The sequence below is a fragment of the Crinia signifera genome, chromosome 1 (genome assembly GCF_055691185.1).
Source record: "Crinia signifera chromosome 1, ASM5569118v1, whole genome shotgun sequence".
Lineage (NCBI taxonomy): Eukaryota > Metazoa > Chordata > Amphibia > Anura > Myobatrachidae > Crinia > Crinia signifera.
Window position 1 is genome coordinate 165320902 of NC_139217.1, and position 17266 is coordinate 165338167.

A 17266-nucleotide genomic window follows, 5' to 3' on the forward strand; every position below is an offset into this window, starting at 1 on the left:
AAAATCAACTCCATGCCGATGTGGATAGTGGGGGTATGAAAAGGTCGGAGGACGTGTACCGCCGCCCCTCGCGGGCTCGCTGCGCTTGCCACGCTTCGGGTTCACGTTCATAGTGGGGGTGCATTTAACATTGTAAGTCCCCATTAGGGTGCTTATACAATTAAACATCGTATAGGGGGCTTATACAATTTTAAATCGCATCGCAGTGCATCGGGTGTATGCCATGCGATGCGATTAAAAGTTGTGCGACCAAATACCGTTGGCGCCGTGCAAGTACCGAAAAGTTTTATTTGTCCACATTCAGGACATCGTTGGTCGACGTTTCATACCATCTGCTTGCACACTTGTCAGTTGTACCTTGTGTATATCTTGACAATGGCCCTACGGGTTTGAAACGTCAAACAACTATGTCCTGAATGTGAATAAAACTTTTCTTTGATTATTTCAACTATGTGGTGAGTGCCCTCCTCAGTTTACACTGGAACCTGATATTATTATTATTGGAATCCTGTCTTCTCTAAACGAGCACCCCTGTTTAAAGGCATGGAGTGCGGTTTCTCCCACTATATAGAGATATATCTCATGTTTTCCATAACTATTAAAACCTTTGTCTTTTGTCCTTTATGTGTATAAATGAATTAGTGAGTAGAGAACTCTGTTCTATTGAGCTTTCTCTGCAAAAGATCCTAAAAATGTCTGTTTCCATAATGTCTTACAATTGCAGCTAGGGTCAGATAACAGGTCCTACACAACAGCTATACACAAAATGGTTCATTAGGATTCAAGATCAGTGTGGCACACCTGTAAGCAGAGTTGCTGTGTCGGGCCCGAGCCCCCGTCCCCCCACCGTCTAACATCTGGAATTGTAGTTTAGTGAATCCTTGCTAAACTGCAACTAGGTCTGAATCAGGCCCAGTGGAATTCAACCTTTTTCAACAGCAGCACACCAAACAAGATTGTAAAATTGCCATGGCACACCATCAGACCCAACCAGGAAAAACACATGGGCGCACACAGAAAAACAAAGAAATCTATTGGTCCCTATCTGAAAAAACAATCCCACTGGTCCCCACAGACAACAAAAATGTAAATACATAGGCCCTTATATGAAAACAAGAGACCAGTGAATAACAGCTGAACTGGTGGTGACTGTAAACTGGTGTGGACATCTCTAGCTCTGATGGCACACTTGAGATCAGCTTAAGGCACACTAGTGTACCACCGCACAGTGGTTGCAAAATGCTGGCGTACACGCAAATTATTTGATGTAAAAAATGTCATTATCTGCAAATGTGTTTAAAATATCGCCTAGTGTTTACCCAGCTTTAGTTCTCTCTGTAGTGAAACATGATGGAAGGGCAATGCCAGAGTGGGGACTTATGGGCACTGATGGATAGAAGATATTGTTGCGACGGGGATCTAAAACAATTTAGGGAGTATCTAGGCATCATTTATTTTTTATATCTATTGATAACAAAAAAGTAACAAACAAATGCAAAAACAATTGTGGAGTTTGTTATGTTGTATATAATATATGGCTATTTTGTTTGTAAACCAGATTACTATGCATTTTATCATATTTCTAGGTAGAGAAATGTAAAACACATGTGAACTGTAACTTGGAGGAGTATTTGAATTTTCGACGATATGGAGATATATATAGTGGTAAAAACAGGTTTTTTTAGTTGATCTGTACTACAATTTTGTGATGACAGCCAGTCCTTATGAGAAAAATAAGCAAACAGCATTTATTTCATAATACAGTATGCGAAAGATTATGAAAAAAAGAGTGTAGCATCACATTCAGTAGCACCTTTAAAATAAAATATATATAAAAAAAATCTTTATATACAGTACCCAACTGGTTTATAAACAAGTGGCTCATATGCGTATTGAAAGGGGTATGACCAGAACTTTGTGGGCCCCATAGCAACATATTGAAGGGGCACTTGTCCAAACTTATGGGAATTTTTTTACGATTTTATTATGTCAAAAATACCTATTTAAGACTTATCCAAATCAATTTTATTTATTTTAATATTTCTGATCTTAAAATATTTTTTTTTTTTTACATCAGAACATCTTGACCGTTGACACAGCCATAGAGCATAGGCTGGAACAAAACTCCTTGTGATGACAATGTTGTGACTGTTGTGGCTAGCCGATCAGTCAGCTAATGGGGTGGAGCTGGGCCTAAGGGGTATTGATGTGTCAGATTTGCAAGACCTTAGGCTTATTTGTTGAGGAATCCAACTCTCCATTTCTTTTCTCTTTGCAGTGGAGAGGTCTGTTAGATCAAATTATCTGTGGCCAATGCAAGTACACCTTCCTGCCAACTTGCGTGTCTGTTGTTACCTTCTAATCCGGAGGCCAGCTACTCCATTTTACCAGATGGGTGTCACCAATAGGGCATGGATAGGGAGGATATGTTGCCTTTTAGCTGTGCACCTTGGGGCTGGATAATTACATGTTTTTTTTGTCAATTTTACATATTTGTCTACCAAACTTAAGTTTTGCCTGCTCCATTATTCCTCACTAACATTTTATTATCTTAATGTTCTCAATAAACAATTGTAGAGCCATATACAGTTGTCATGATTTTATTTATGAGATTAGTTGTTCATAGGCTTATGCTGGCCACACATCAGACCAACTTTCCTCCAACCATCCAACTAGATGGTTGGTTGGACTGAAAATCTGGTACTGTATGGGGGCAAATGCCCATAAGTAATTTGCTCACAAATGCAGGAGAATGGACAAAAACATTCAGTGAAATTGTTTAAATCAAATAGGTCCAACTACAGTACGTTATCTGAGGGACAGTTGTTGTCCATTTTCCGATATGGGAAACAAATGACTTAATTACAAATTGCATTTGCTCCTATCCAGTACCAACTAGTTGGATGGTTGGAGGATAATTGTTCTGATGTGTGGCCAGCATTAGTAAAGGTGTTTTGATAAGAGGTACAAGTCTGCTTCAGTTGTAAGTAGTGTAGTTTATTCCAGGGTCAGCACACTTCTCCTGTTCACTCCATAAAGCAGGGATGGGGAACCTTTGGCCCTCCAGCTGTTGTTGAACTACACATCCCAGCATTGGCTGCTACAGTTTTACTATTTGGCCATGCTAAAACTGTTGTAGGGCATGCTGGGATATGTAGTTCAACAACAGCTGGAGGGCTGAAGGTTCCCCATCCCTAGAATCAAGGAGGTTATTGTAATTGATTCGCCCCATATTTTAGATCTGCATATGCGGACATATGCACATTTACAGGTCTGCACTGTGGGCGCCCTCTGAGACTTGCAGCATAGTTTCTGAGGCGCTCGTGATTGGGGACATGTGAAAGAGGCGCGCTGGAATGTGTTCGCATTCAAACATACAAACACCCATTTACTGGGCGTACGCACAAAATCGTAGGGTGCGTCCAGGAAAACGCTAGGCAACCCCATGCGAACGGGGGTGGCTTCCTGACTTTCGTGGGCAGGCAGCTGGCGTCACCTGATCTCAGCTACCCACCCTGTTCACTTAGCTGTTCACTTAGCAGGGCGCCACTAATCTGAGTCCCCAGAGAGTAATGGTCGGAGACCATCGAATGATTTTGGGCCCGCACGCAAGGCTGCAAATGGATGTTTATGCAAAACATCCATTAGCATGCCTGCAGGGACATTCGCTGTCCAGTGGGGGACGGGTGTTTGTGTGGGCAGGCGGTGTTAGTTTACTCACAAAGCAGTGAAATTCACTGCTTTGCGAGTCAACCGGAATGACCTCCCAAATGTGTCTTTTCCATGCACAGTCTATCTGTTCAGCAGTCAAGTCACTTGTGGTGATTCATACTGTAGGTGGAAGCAGTTGTAGTGGCAATACATCGTTTTTTCTTATAGACTGTAAGGATTTGTGGTAACACCCTTTTCACATTGCAATGCTGTCGGACGCGGGATCAAGATCCCAGGTGTGACACGGCACCGACCAAGGTCCGGTGCTTTCACATTAAACTTGGGTTAAATTAAAAAGCGGACGACCTGGGTTTAACCCATCCTATAAACTGGGTCGAATTACTGAGTTGGACAACACATTATCAACCCGGCAATTACCTGCATCCAAGATGCGATGTGAAAGAGGTATAAATCTGATAGTTATCCTAGTTAGTTAGTTAAGCAGTAAATAAAGAAAAATAGTAAACAATAAGGATCAATTTGTTCTCATAATACAAGGGCATGAATGCCAAGTCCACTACATGATACATGTTACTTGGGAGCCTGGTTGGTTGCACTCATTGCATGAAGTTGTTTGTACACCGATGTGATCTTTGGATCTGTGTTTTCTTTCATTGTTAACAGGTAGGTATTTTTTAAAGGCAAACCAATATAGATTTTTCTGCAGGTAATATTTTACAATATGAGAATTGCAAACAGAATAAGATATCATTTCCCCACATATTTTTATTAGGGAGCTAACACTTGATGGATGGCTTTCTGTAAATCTCTGGGTCTCGCTTGTCATCTGTCTTCCATCTACGTTCCTCAGCCTAACAGATAGACAAAGTTAATCAGAATGTAAAACAGTACTGTATGTGTAGTTTTGGTAACTACAAACAAGACAACATTGTACAGTTATTATAACAGTTTTTCTATATAGTACTCATGCCCACACTTCCACCAGAGGGACCAGTTCATTGATTATGGTTATCACTCACAGTACACTATATCCAATCCACCACGTTTGGTTGTTTGTCACCACATTAGGCTACTTCATATGATAAATATTCTAAGGTGTCTTGCAAAATGCTCATCAAACCTACAAGAACTGAAGGTGTGTACACACGGGGGAGATATATTGCTCAGTGTCTCCTTTTCATCAGCAACCAGAGATGATCGCTGATGAAGGGGAACCTCTGCCGGTGGAGCCGCAGAGGTAATCAGCTGGTCGCTGAAAACGGGAGCGCGCACCCCGCAATTTATCTCCGGGGCACACTCCCATCACTGGCAATATGGTCACCAGGGACCAGATTCCCAGCAATTTCAGCCCCTATCGCCCCCCGTGTGTACACAGCTTAACCATAGGTTTGCTGAGCATTAAGGGACAGATTCAGACTGGTTTGTACAGGTCCAAATTCGTCCCCGTCAGCGATTTTTTTTTTTTTTTATTCTTTTGAGAAAAGGCTGAATTAAAGACCATTCTTACATTATAAAATGTTCCTAAATGAAAATGTACTCTATTTACCGTATGAGAATGTTCTTGTAGGGCCTGCAGTAAATGAGCCATCTACTGTAGTTTGACCGATTTAAATGTGTTAATAGATCTAAAGAAAGATTATATAGGACCTCTATCTAGAGGCCACTCAGAAAAATACATAGCCATACAAAAAATAGAAGAATTGTTTGCTTTGCTTTAGAAGAATGTTCTTTACAAAATTCAGCCTGGACCCAAGGTACGCAGTAGAGAACTTGAAAATATCACCCATAATTATCTAAAAATTTTGCAATGATGTGTTGCCGGGTTCCGGACGGGGTCCCGACAGTCGGGATCCCAACAGGCATTTACCCGACGTCGGGATCCTGACTGTCAAAACACGACAGCCGGGTTCCCGACGGCCACCTGCTATGCTACCTCGTGGGGGTCCACGACCCCCATAGAGGGAGAATAGAATAGGCCCACCAAGCCCGCAAGGGGCTTTGTTGCGCTCACCATGCTGTCTGAGTCCGGCCAGTCAGGATCCCGACGTCGGGCTAATGACTGTCGGGATCCCGACTGTCAGACACCTATACCACACCCGTGATGCCTAGGGGACAGTACAGTAAATAAACATTTCTGTTTGTGTGTATACACAGCATTTCAGTGAATCCGGAAAGTATTCACAGAGCTTAAATTTTTCCACATTTTATGTTACAGCCTTATTCCAAAATGGAATAAATTATTTTTTCCCTCAAAATTCTACGCACAATACCCCATAACGACAGCGTGAATAAAGTTTTTGGGGAGATTTTTGCATATTTATAAAAAAAAAAAAATAAGAATTCACACAAAAGTATTCACAGCCTTTGCCAGCTCAAGTGCATCCTGTTTCCACTGTTCCTACAGCTTAATTGGTAAATTTAGTTTATTGAACATGATAGGCACACTCCTGTCTATGTAAAAGGTTCCACACTTGACAGTGCATATCAGAGCACAAACCAAGCATGAAATCGAAGGAATTGTCTGTAGACCTCCAAGACAGGATTGTCTCAAGGCACACATCTGGAGAAGGGTACAGGAAAATATCTTCTGCTTTGAAGGTCCCAATGAGCACAGGGGTCTCCATCATCTGTAAATGGAAGAACTTCAAAAAGAGTACTCTTCCTAGAGCTGAGTGGCCATGTAAATTGACCAATTGTGGGAGAAGGGCTATAGTCAGGAAGGTGACCAAGAACCCGATGATCACTCTGTCAGAGCTACAGCATTCCTCTGGGGAGTGAGGATAACTTTCCAGACGGACAACCATCTCTGCAGCAATCTACCAATCAGGCCTGTATGGTAGAGTGGCCAGACAGGAGCTGCTACCAGGCCCGCCATCAGGGGGGTCTATGGGGACTCCAGTCACGGCCCCTGACAAATCTGAGGGCCTGCACTGGCTCCTTTGTTGTGCTGCCCGCTGTCACTGCTGTAGAGGAGGACAGAGCAGGGCATATCTGCTCGACAGCCAATCTCCACTCTGCACAGCAGGCTTGCGGGCCATTTAAAAACAAGAAGAGTGGCCAGCACACACACCCAGGCAGTGCAGGCTGAAAGCAGCCCTTTGAAAGAAGAAGCGGCTGTGCAGCGCACCAATGCCTGCCTCTATGAGGCAGCTAGTATCAGCAAGAGCGTACACTGCGTCCAGCCCCTACCGGGCTGTACCATGGCAGGAAGACTCGGAAGAGAGGCTCTTCCATTCTCTCTCCTCCCCTTCCTGTTCCAGCTGCATGTAAATGAGGGGGTCAATGGCCAGGAGCTGCTGCAGCCCAGATCACCGTGCAATGCCCCATTCTGGGATGGCAGGCATCGGCACCTAGACAGGAGTAAACCAGGAAGAAATGGAAGATGTGGCTGCAACTCGGTGAGTGCAAGGCTGCTGTGTTACCCTTCAGGTGCTCTCCCACTATAGCCCCACCCACATTATGCATAGCTCCACCCCCAGAGGGGCCCTGCCTATTTTGTCAGTCCTGGGCCCCACAATATGTGATGCGGCCCTTGCTGCTATTTAGTAAAAAGCACAGAAACAAAGATTGAACACTTTGGCATGAATGCCAGACTTGTTTGGAGGAAACCAGGCCAATACCATCCTTACATTGAAGCATGGTGGAGGCACGATCATGCTGTAGGGATGGTATTCAGCGGCAGGAACTGGGAGACTAGTCAGGATAGAGGGAAAGATAAATGCAGCAATGCACAGAGACATCCTGGATGAAAACCTGTTTCAGAGCGCTTTTGACCTCAGATTGGGGCAATGGTTCATCTTTCAGCAGGACAACAACCCCAAGCACAGCCAATATATCAAAGGAGTGGCTTCAGGACAACTTTGTGAATGTCCTTGAGTGGCCCAGCCAGAGCCCAGACTTACATCCGATTAAACATCACTGGAGAGATCTTAAATGGCTGTGCACCAATGCTTCCCATCCAACCTAATGGAGCTTGAGAGGTGCTGCAAAGAGGAACGGGCAAAACTGCCCACAGATAGGAGTGCCAATCATATACAAAATACGTATTTATTTATTATCAGTTTCTTATATAGCGCCTACATATTCCGCAGCACTTTACAGAGAATTTGAACATTTACATCAGTCCCTACGCCAGTGGAGCTTACAATCTATGTTCCCTACCACATGTACAAAAGCACACAGACATTCTAGGGTTAATTTGTTAGGAGCCAAATAGTTTACCAGTATATTCTCACCCAAGCAAGTACGGGGAGAATATACAAACTCCGCACAGTTAGAGCCATGGTGGGAATCAAACCCATGACCTCAGTGCTGTGAGGCAATAATGCAAACCATTACAGCATACATACTGCCTTGAGGCTGTAATTACTGCCAAAGGTGCATCAACAAAGTATTGAGCAAAGCCTGTGAATACTTATATACATATGACTTATTAGATTTTTTTTTTTCATGTTGTCATTATGGGGTATCGTGCATAGAATTTTGAGGGGGGGGGGATTAAATTTGTTACATCTTGGAATTAGTCTGTATGCACTGTATATTCCCACCCATTTGCAGTTAATTATTGTTCTAAGATATTAAAATAACAGAAACGAGAGGTAACTAAATCGGGCACAACCTTTTCTTGTCTTACTATGTGGACCTGTCTAATGTATCACACTTTAAAATGTCCAACAGTGCCACTGACACACCATACCATACCAGCCAAATAAAATAAAATCTATCCAAGATTGAGATTTTAAATAACCAACCATTGTTTTAAATGGATGGTAGCACTTCTAGTTAAAAACGTGTGTCGTATGTTAAAAATCACTTACCGTGAATATATTATCCTTGCCACTTTGTGTTATTTCTTTTTTCCTGGAAATACTAATCAGAGGAGAGCGAATTACAAACTGCAGTTCACAGAGTTACCTATTAGCATACAATAAAGCATAATAATATAGGGTTTTCAACGTTGCGGTTTTTTTTGGCACAATACACAGAGAATTGTCTGTGGCTGGCCCACCAAAGATGGCAAGAGAGCATATACAGTACAGAGTGGGTTGTATCTAGATCCACCTCTATCTTCTGACAAGGATGTGACGTTAGGTGAGGGCAGAAGTTATAGATGCCCTCACAGCATTTTTTATTTTATCTATAATTTCCGTAGGTGTAGTTTATTTCATTTGATTGACGCCAGATTACGCCTCACAGGCTCGCTTCACTTCCCATACTATTCTATTCCCCCTCCAGGTTTACGTGGACCCAGGCATGATGGGAAATGTCAGAAGACAGAAAGAATTCTAGCCGCAACCATACAGAGTGTTATGGTGCCCATACACGCACCGATCCAGGCGGTGCGATGCTATGCGATGAGATGCGTGCTCCCGCGGCACCTCATCGCACAGTACAAAAAGTATGTGCTGTACATACTTTTTGTACTAGCTTTTTATCGCATCGCATGCACAACGCATGCACAACGCATACGATGCGATGTGTGCTAGTAAAGCACAGAACGCACGCCGGGATCGGTGCGTGTATGGGCACCATTAGTAATATAATGTCTGCAACAGTAAATGTGCAATGTTCAATAATTGTCCATACTTTTTTCGGTACTTGTGTAGTATCACGGCTCCCATCGCATGCCATAGCATGCCAAATGTTGTGGCATGAGATGGCATGCGATGCGATGCGATTTTTCCCATTTTTGATGCATTTTTAAAAAAATCGCATGCGAGCGCAGCGAGCCCGCGAGGGGCGGCGGTACGCATCCTATGACCTTTTCATACCCCCACTATCCACGTCGGCGTTGAGTTGAGAATAGAAAGTGCCGAGCCCGAAGCGTGGCGAGCGGACGCGGATACCGTCCCCTCGCGTGCTTCACAGGTGTTGCTTCACAGGTGTCCGCGTCCCCTCGTGGGGCTCGCTGCGCTCGCCACGCTTCGGGCTCGGTGGCTCGCTGCGCTCGCCACACTTTCTATTCTCATCTCCACGCCGACGTGGATAGTGGGGGTATGAAAAGGTCGTAGGACGTGTACCGCCGCCCCTCGCAGGCTCGCTGCACTCGCCACGCTTCTGGTTGGGGTTGATAGTGGGGGTGGTACAGTGTGTAAAATGGCATTTGGGGTGCATTTAACATGTTTCCTACTAATTTAAATGCATTTGGATGCATTTGTGATCAAAATCGCATGCGATCCGATCGAATCGCATGCGATCGCATGCGATTTTTTACTATACGATGCCCATCGTGGGAGCCATGATACTTCACAAGTACCCTTTTTTCAAGAATAACGAAGGCAATATTTACTAGTATACACAGAAGAAATGCAAGTGTTATGTTACAGTTAGGAAGACCTTGCAGTAACACATGACGTTGCAGCCAGAAACTATTGCAGTTCTGGGTACTGTAAGTATTCCTCTGGCTCTATCATTAAAGTATTTATGTGCTTACACGCAGAGCTATTATTCAGCAGGAACCAGCAGGAACTCAGTTCCTGAACTGCTAACTACATATGACATCATCAGGAACTGGGTTCCTGAACCTGTTCTTGGCCAACATGTACTTTCCATAAGGTAAGTTTTATTTTAAAATCACCTGTGAGTGCCTTTGTTTCTATATTATTTACATTATTAATTCACTACATTATTATGTCTGATAGTCAAATTAAGCCCTATCTAAAACTAAATTGCTTTGCATATACTGTATTTATATTTCAGAAATGAAAAGAACATTTTCATTGTAATCCTACTTAAGTGCATCTAAATATTTTTTGCTATGTAAATGTTACTAGAGCATTGGAATTGGCAGAGATTGTCAAACATGCAATCCCTCTGAGAAACCAAGGAAGAAAGAATGTTGTGTATTTTTATATATAGTGAAGGTGCATACACACTGGGCGTTTTTGCCCAGTATCTATGCATACTGGTGATCGCTAAAATCGCTGGGCTGGGCTGCATAGCATACACATTTAACAATTTCCCCCCATGCCCACAGTGCCCAGCGAATTTTCACCACTGTGAATACCAGCAGAGTAAATGTCAGCTACGGAGCGAGAGCGTGCAGCTTATTGCATGCCTATTTCAAACTGGGCAGCTTTTGAGCTGAAAGCTCAAACGGTGAAACTGAGTTGCTTTCAGCTCAAAATCACCCCATGTGTACGGGCCTTAAGTCAGTGGTGTAACTAGAGGCTAGGAGGCCCCTTGCAAATTGTCAAGGTGGGTTTGCTATTAGATTTCTATAATCCCTTACCATATACATGTGCAGATGTAGCTGAGTAGGTACCAACAAAGCCAAACAGGGAACTGGCAGATAAGGGGGGGACTGTGCAGAATGTCAGTCAGAACTCCAAGGGAACAGATACAGCAGTGGGCAGCCATAGGTAGTTATTGCGGGGACACCAACCTCCACAGGTAGACCCCACGGACAGAGGAGCCTCCCAATGTAAGCAGCAGACAGGGGGCAAGTGGGTCCGGTACTGGTGGGGGCATGGAAGATGATGATATGGGAGTCTGGAAATACAGACTGCAACGTCTTGCCTAACTAAGCTCAGCCTGTAGTTACACCACTGTATTAAGTTTAGTCTATATCATTAATACCTCTTTCACACCACACAAATAACTCCGGTCCGACTTTGTTGCTGGGTTGACCAGGGTCACCGTGTTGTGTATGAAAGGGCCTTTTGAAAAATACCGGGTCCAGCAACCCGGCAACCCGATACCGGTTGCTGGGCAGTGTGGGTCCTGTTCACTTCTATGGAGGAGGCACTAGTATTACCATAGTGCTGCCCCCCCCCCCCCCCCCATCTTATGCACTGCCGCTCTGCCCCACCCTCGGATGACATCAGCGACCAGGCAATAACCCAGGTGGCTGAGAGCCGCAGTCAGCACAAATGCCAGGTCACTCCCTGAACGGACCTGTGTCCTAATCCTGGTGCGACCTGGCATTTGCGGTCTGAAAGCGGTATTAGCTATACTGTACAGTATATGCAAGAGGGTTTATATGGTCAAAGCTCCTGTGTGTAAGAGAAAGAAATGAGCAATTAGCTTTATACTTCTTATGGCATCTTCCCACATTTAATCATAGAGTTTTTACAATACAAGTACATGAGAGTAGAAAAAAGGCAATGATATTATGGAGGGTGAGTTATTATTTTCATGTCTGTTGCTGTACATGTGTGTATGAAGCATCATGATCCCTGTACTCAGTCTATGCTTGTGTGCTTTACACACAAATAACATAAAGGATATTATACAGTAAATAGAGTAAATCTTGTTCTCTTTTGTAAAATACTTGACGGTCAAATGATGTTTACTGCAAAGTTCTTTACAAGTCTCACTCATTCAATGGTCAACAGAAACACGACGGAAATGATCACCATTCATATAGGAATTCTCCATTCCATGCTGTAATTGTAAATTTAATTGTCTCGCTATCATTCTTGTTCTGGACTCCATAGATTTCTTCTGGCCTTCACTTTCTTTTGCACTGCAATCTGAAAAAGGAATGGCAAAGGGGTTCCTGAAAGAAATGATCAGTGGCCCTGTGAATATAAAACAATGTGTGTGCCCTGGTGTATGGTGGGAGTGATCATTACCCTGCTTCAAATGTAACACTTTCATTCAACAACATTGGTGGGTTCTGAGTAATACATACTTGCCTACCCTCCCGGAATGGCCGAGAAGCTCCTGAAATTCGGGGGATATTTTTTTTTATATATATAAATATGCTCCTTTATGGTGATTAGAATGCAATAATAGGCTATTAAAACCAAGGCACAAGCTAAAGACAAGGCACATGAGCCAGCCTTATCAGTCAGCCTACAAAGGTGCTAGACAGGGAATAAACATTTAGACATTTTAAATTAGTACATTGACATTGTATTGATTTAAACAGGACATTGTAATATGTCTTTAGCCTTATTAATATGTAGATATAAGATGCAGTAAAACTGTGGGTATACCCTATTTAGTGGTATGCGATGCGATGGGCGCCATGATAATACACAAGTACCCAACTGTGTAGTGATTACATGATCTGTAAAGTGGTTTGGGTGAAGATACCTGCAGAAGTGTGTCTTTACTAGCTGCAGCCATGCTGAAAAATGTATAATAAGTGGATGGCAATGATGTAACTTCTGCAATAAACATGCTTATCCACTCTGGCCCCTGTACTCGATCCCACAATTTCAGCACTTGTTTCCCAGAATTTGGGAGGAGCAGCCACTTTTCCAGTGGAAACTACCTGAAAATTCGGGAGTCTTCTGCACCTTCTGGGAGAGTAGGTAAGTATGACAAACATTATAAATGTATGTGACCCACTACAATTAAGTCTACAATTAAGTCTACAATTATTGTAAGTAAAAGTCAAAAGTCAGTGTGCTTTTTACTCTATGAAGATATGGACAAAATTAAATTCTGCAGCATACTGTATAAATATAATAAGAAATTGTACTGCAGTCTGATATGTTTAGGTATTGTACTGTATTAATCTTTTTCATTATTGTAATCAAATAGGTGACAGATAAGCTTTTCTAATAGAACAAACTTTTTTTTCTTGATTTAAAAAAAAAATACATCTTCAGAATGTTTCTAGTGTTTAAACGACTGATGTAAGTGGAGATCAGCGTTATCTTTAAAGCTGATGGGACTGGCTCATACAGATGGAGCGGGTCCCAGCTTTGCATGGGATGGCGGAAGAGTCGCTATCCCCCGCCAGCCGCCGTAAGGGGACGCGCGCGCATGAGATGCGTCCCTTTACAACAGGGCTCCCCCCGGGTCCCTGCCGCCTCGCCGACGGTCGCCCAGGGTCCCCGCCGCCTTGCCGCACCCCCCCTAAGCCTGTCCGTCTCCCTGAAGCGGAGATGGACAGGGTTCCCGTCCCCCCGTCGACGGGAAACTGAGACGCGCGTGCGTGTGAGACGCACGCACGTCTCAGTCAGATGGGGCGCCTCTCCGCTGGCGATCGTCAGCGGACAAATTCTGACGATCCCGGGACACAAATATGAGAGGCGCTCCATCTGTATTTTGCAATGAGATCTTTATCCAAGCTACATCTAAAAGCTCTCATACACTAGTCCAACTTGTCTAAAGGGCAAGTTGGACCTGATTACCTTTGAGCTCCCCCAGCAGCTCCCTGGGAGGGCTAACATCTGACTTGGCACTTTATGTGCCATTTTTTTCATACGATTTATTGCATGTAAAATGACTCCTAGGTAGCTGCGGGGAAGTTTAAGGGAAGTCAGATGCGATACATTGCAGGTCCTAGGAAGCACCCACGATGTGCTGCTGACGGCTGAACATACGATTTATCTTATGTGCAGCATGTCCGATCTCGGACTCTGACCTGATGCGCATGTGACTGCGCAGTGGGTCAGAGCAGATGTCAAACACATGTGATTTGGCCCAATTTCACTTTATTTCTCAATCCAATCCGTCTGAATCATGGCAAATCACACAAGTGTATGAGAGCCTTAAGATAGTATAGAACAGGCGTGGCCAACCTGTGGCTCTCCAGCTGTTGTGAAACTACACATCCCAGCATGCACTGCCACCGTTATGGAATGCTAGAACTGTGGCAAAGCATGCTGGGATATGTAGTTTGGAGAGCCACAGGTTGGCCAGACTTGGTATAGAACTATATCAATACATAACATAGAGAATAAACAATGCCATACCTATCTGTGTTTCATATATGTTGGCAACGAGTGGCTTCAGCTTTCCTTTGGTTTCCTTAATAAAATGCTGCACAACTTCATCAAAAGTGTTAAGTGTGACCTAGATAGCAAATACAAACAACGTCATTATAAACATCATGAATATATTCAATACAAAAGGGCTACATAAAAATGAATATAAGCAAAGCATACCATAAAATTACACTATAAGCAAGTGTATGACAGAGTATACAAATACTATCCTTCAGCACAGTTAATAACAACTATTCTGGACAAATAACCTCTTCAATGCTTTTAAAATAATACATTTGTGTTGGCACACCTTCATAATCCATTCCCCCCACTCCTCCATGTAGCCCTTCTATGCATGAACAAAGTCAGGAAATTTACTGGTAATGACCCTTAAGAACAGTATCCTAGTGCAGGGCCGTCTCTACGTATGGGCTCAATGGGCATTTGCCAGAGGGCCCCACTGTCCTAGGGGCCTGGTCCAAGTTTGAGGCAACCCCCCCTCAACCTTACAGCCACATGAGGTTATGCCTGACACCCCTACAGCCATGGGCACCAATGTGTAACAATAGCACCCCCATTCATGGTGGCTTGGGTGCGTGGGGGTATGCTCACACCACAGCCAGCTCCATTCACTTTTGACAGCTCCGATTGACTCACGAATCAGTGCCATATTTGAAATAACCACCAGACTCAGTGTGGGACAGGAGAGTCATGCTGCGTTCTCCTCCCATTAGAGACAGTCCATTGACAACAAAGGCAGCCCCGCAACAAAGGGGGAGGCAGGGTGGGGCACGCTACTGGGGTCAATACATGTAATGGCACTACTGGGAAAGTTATATGTAATTGGGACCATTATGTTGATAGGTAGCACTTCTCTTGCAGTATGTGTATAGGTGGCTCTACTGGTGTCAATTTTGTGTAAGTGGCACAAAATTTCATGATTTATAGTTACGCCACTAACAGGCAGTAATAACCAAACGCCCCCTTACAGATCTTGAAGCCGCGGACAGTGGTTAAAAAAATGTTAAGCTGATATGTATAAATTCTGAGAGCAGGGTATTGAGTATTTGAGTATTGTACGCATACAAATGATACTGATATCCAAACGAGCTGATTAGTTTGCCAAGAGATGAGGTATAGATTGAGAAAAGCAGAGGACCTAAGACTGAGTCTTGTGGAACTCCGACTAACAGAGGTAGTGAAGAGGAGGTAGAGTTAGAGAAGCAAACACTGAAAAAAACGATCAGATAGGTAAGATGAGAACCAGGAAAGAGCTGTATCATTAAAACCTAGGGAGTGCAATATTTGTATGAAAAAAAGTATGATCAAAAGTGTCAAGTGCAACAGAAAGATGTAGAAGAATGAGTAGTAAATAATGGCATTTAGACTTAGCAGTGACCAGATCATTCACCACTTTAGTCAGTGCTGTCTCAGTGGAGTGTTGCGACGAAAGCCTGACTGATGTGGGTCTAATAGGGTGTGACAGTTAAGAAAGTGTGTGAGGTGAGATTAGACGAGTCTCTTGAGTAGCTTGGAGAGGCATAGGAGCTGAGATATAGGACAGTAGTTAGAGAGAGAGTTAGGGTCGGATTTTTTTTTTAGAATGGGAGTAATCGCTGCATGTTTAAACAGAGAAAGAAAAGTACCAGTAGCAAGAGAGAGATTGCAAATTTTAGTTAAGGTTGGGAAAAGCACAGAAGATAGAGATTTAATGACTTGTGCAGGTATAGGATCAAGAGGAGAGGTAGTGGAGTAGGAAGATGAGAAAAGTGTGGATACTTCATTTTTAGTTTTGGGCATAAATGAAGAGAAAGTGCCAGAGGGTTCAGGTAGGGAAGTAAGTAGGTTAGAGGTTGCAGAAGAGCATACCATTTCATCTCAGATGTTATCAGTCTTGTCCTACAAGTTTGTGTGCACTGATGGTAGCCGGTGGGGGAGGAGGGGGAGGGTACAGGAAAGATTGAAATGTTTTAAAAAGTCACTTGGGGTTGGTGGCATGAGAAGAGATGATTGGAAGTATGTTTGTTTGGCAGTGTTCACAGCATTGCAGTAGGAGTGGTAGATAGACTTATATGTGAGGAAATAACTCAGATTACAAGATTAATCAGGTGTAGCAGAAAGCAGTACTGACCATCTTGTCTGCCAAAGTGGGAAGTCAAACACTCCTTCCTCCTCCTGTGATCTCCACCGGCAACACAGACAGTGGCTGTTTATGGGTCAAAGATACCTGCAGCTACCAAAATCATGGTGCCACTAGATCACATTATGCCACACAGAAATGCCTGTTCTCATATGCCATAGTGCCCTTTCTTTGGCAAAGTAGCTATATCATGTGTGGGGGCCACTACATGAGTGAGCGTCCCTAAGCGACGGCCTTGCCAGCCCTGTTGCTAATCCAGCACTGACTCCAGGATCATATATATATATATACATTTACTATATATATATATATATATATATATATATATATATATATAGACAGGGCAATTTTTCAGCAGGCTCCAGCAGGAACTGAGGTCCTTATTCTAGTTCACTCTTTCTGACAAAATCTTTCTTAAATGGACAAAACCATGTGCACTGCAGGTGAGGCAGGTGTTACTTTTGCAGAGATAATTATATTTGGGTGGGGTTTTACTTCAAAGTGAGATCTATATTGCAGTGTAAAAATAAAGCAGCCAGTATTACCCTGCACAGAAACAAAATTACTCACCCAAATCTAATTCACATTTTAAATCTGCCCCACCTGCAGTGCACATGGTTTTGTCCATCTAAGAAAGATTTTGTCAGAAATAGTGAACTAGAATAAGGGCCTCAGTTCCTGCTGGAGCCTGCTGAAAAATAGCCCTGTATATAGATATATCTATCTATCTATCTATCTATTTATATATATATATATATATATAAACAGATGTAGCCCCTGCCATCTT

At 43.3% G+C, this 17266-nt stretch overlaps 1 protein-coding gene across 4 annotated transcripts in view; it reads right to left on the reverse strand.

The window, feature by feature from the left end:
- Positions 1 to 3118: 3118 nt before the first annotated feature.
- The window catches only part of STAP1 (signal transducing adaptor family member 1), a 73813-nt gene continuing 59665 nt past the window's right edge, over positions 3119 to 17266 (reverse strand). The window contains exons 8-11 of one of the 4 annotated variants that reach the window (XR_014471638.1): positions 14328 to 14427; positions 11991 to 12146; positions 8490 to 8541; positions 3119 to 4523 (exon numbers count right to left, since the gene is read on the reverse strand). Coding sequence is in view for 3 of the 4 variants with exons in the window: in XM_083176265.1 (XP_083032391.1) it covers positions 11995 to 12146; positions 14328 to 14427 (252 nt within the window). In the remaining variant the exon portion in view is untranslated. Of the gene's footprint in view, positions 4524 to 8489; positions 8542 to 11648; positions 12147 to 14327; positions 14428 to 17266 lie in introns of those variants that run through there. The other 3 variants (XM_083176274.1, XM_083176265.1, XM_083176253.1) reach the window with 3 other exon arrangements.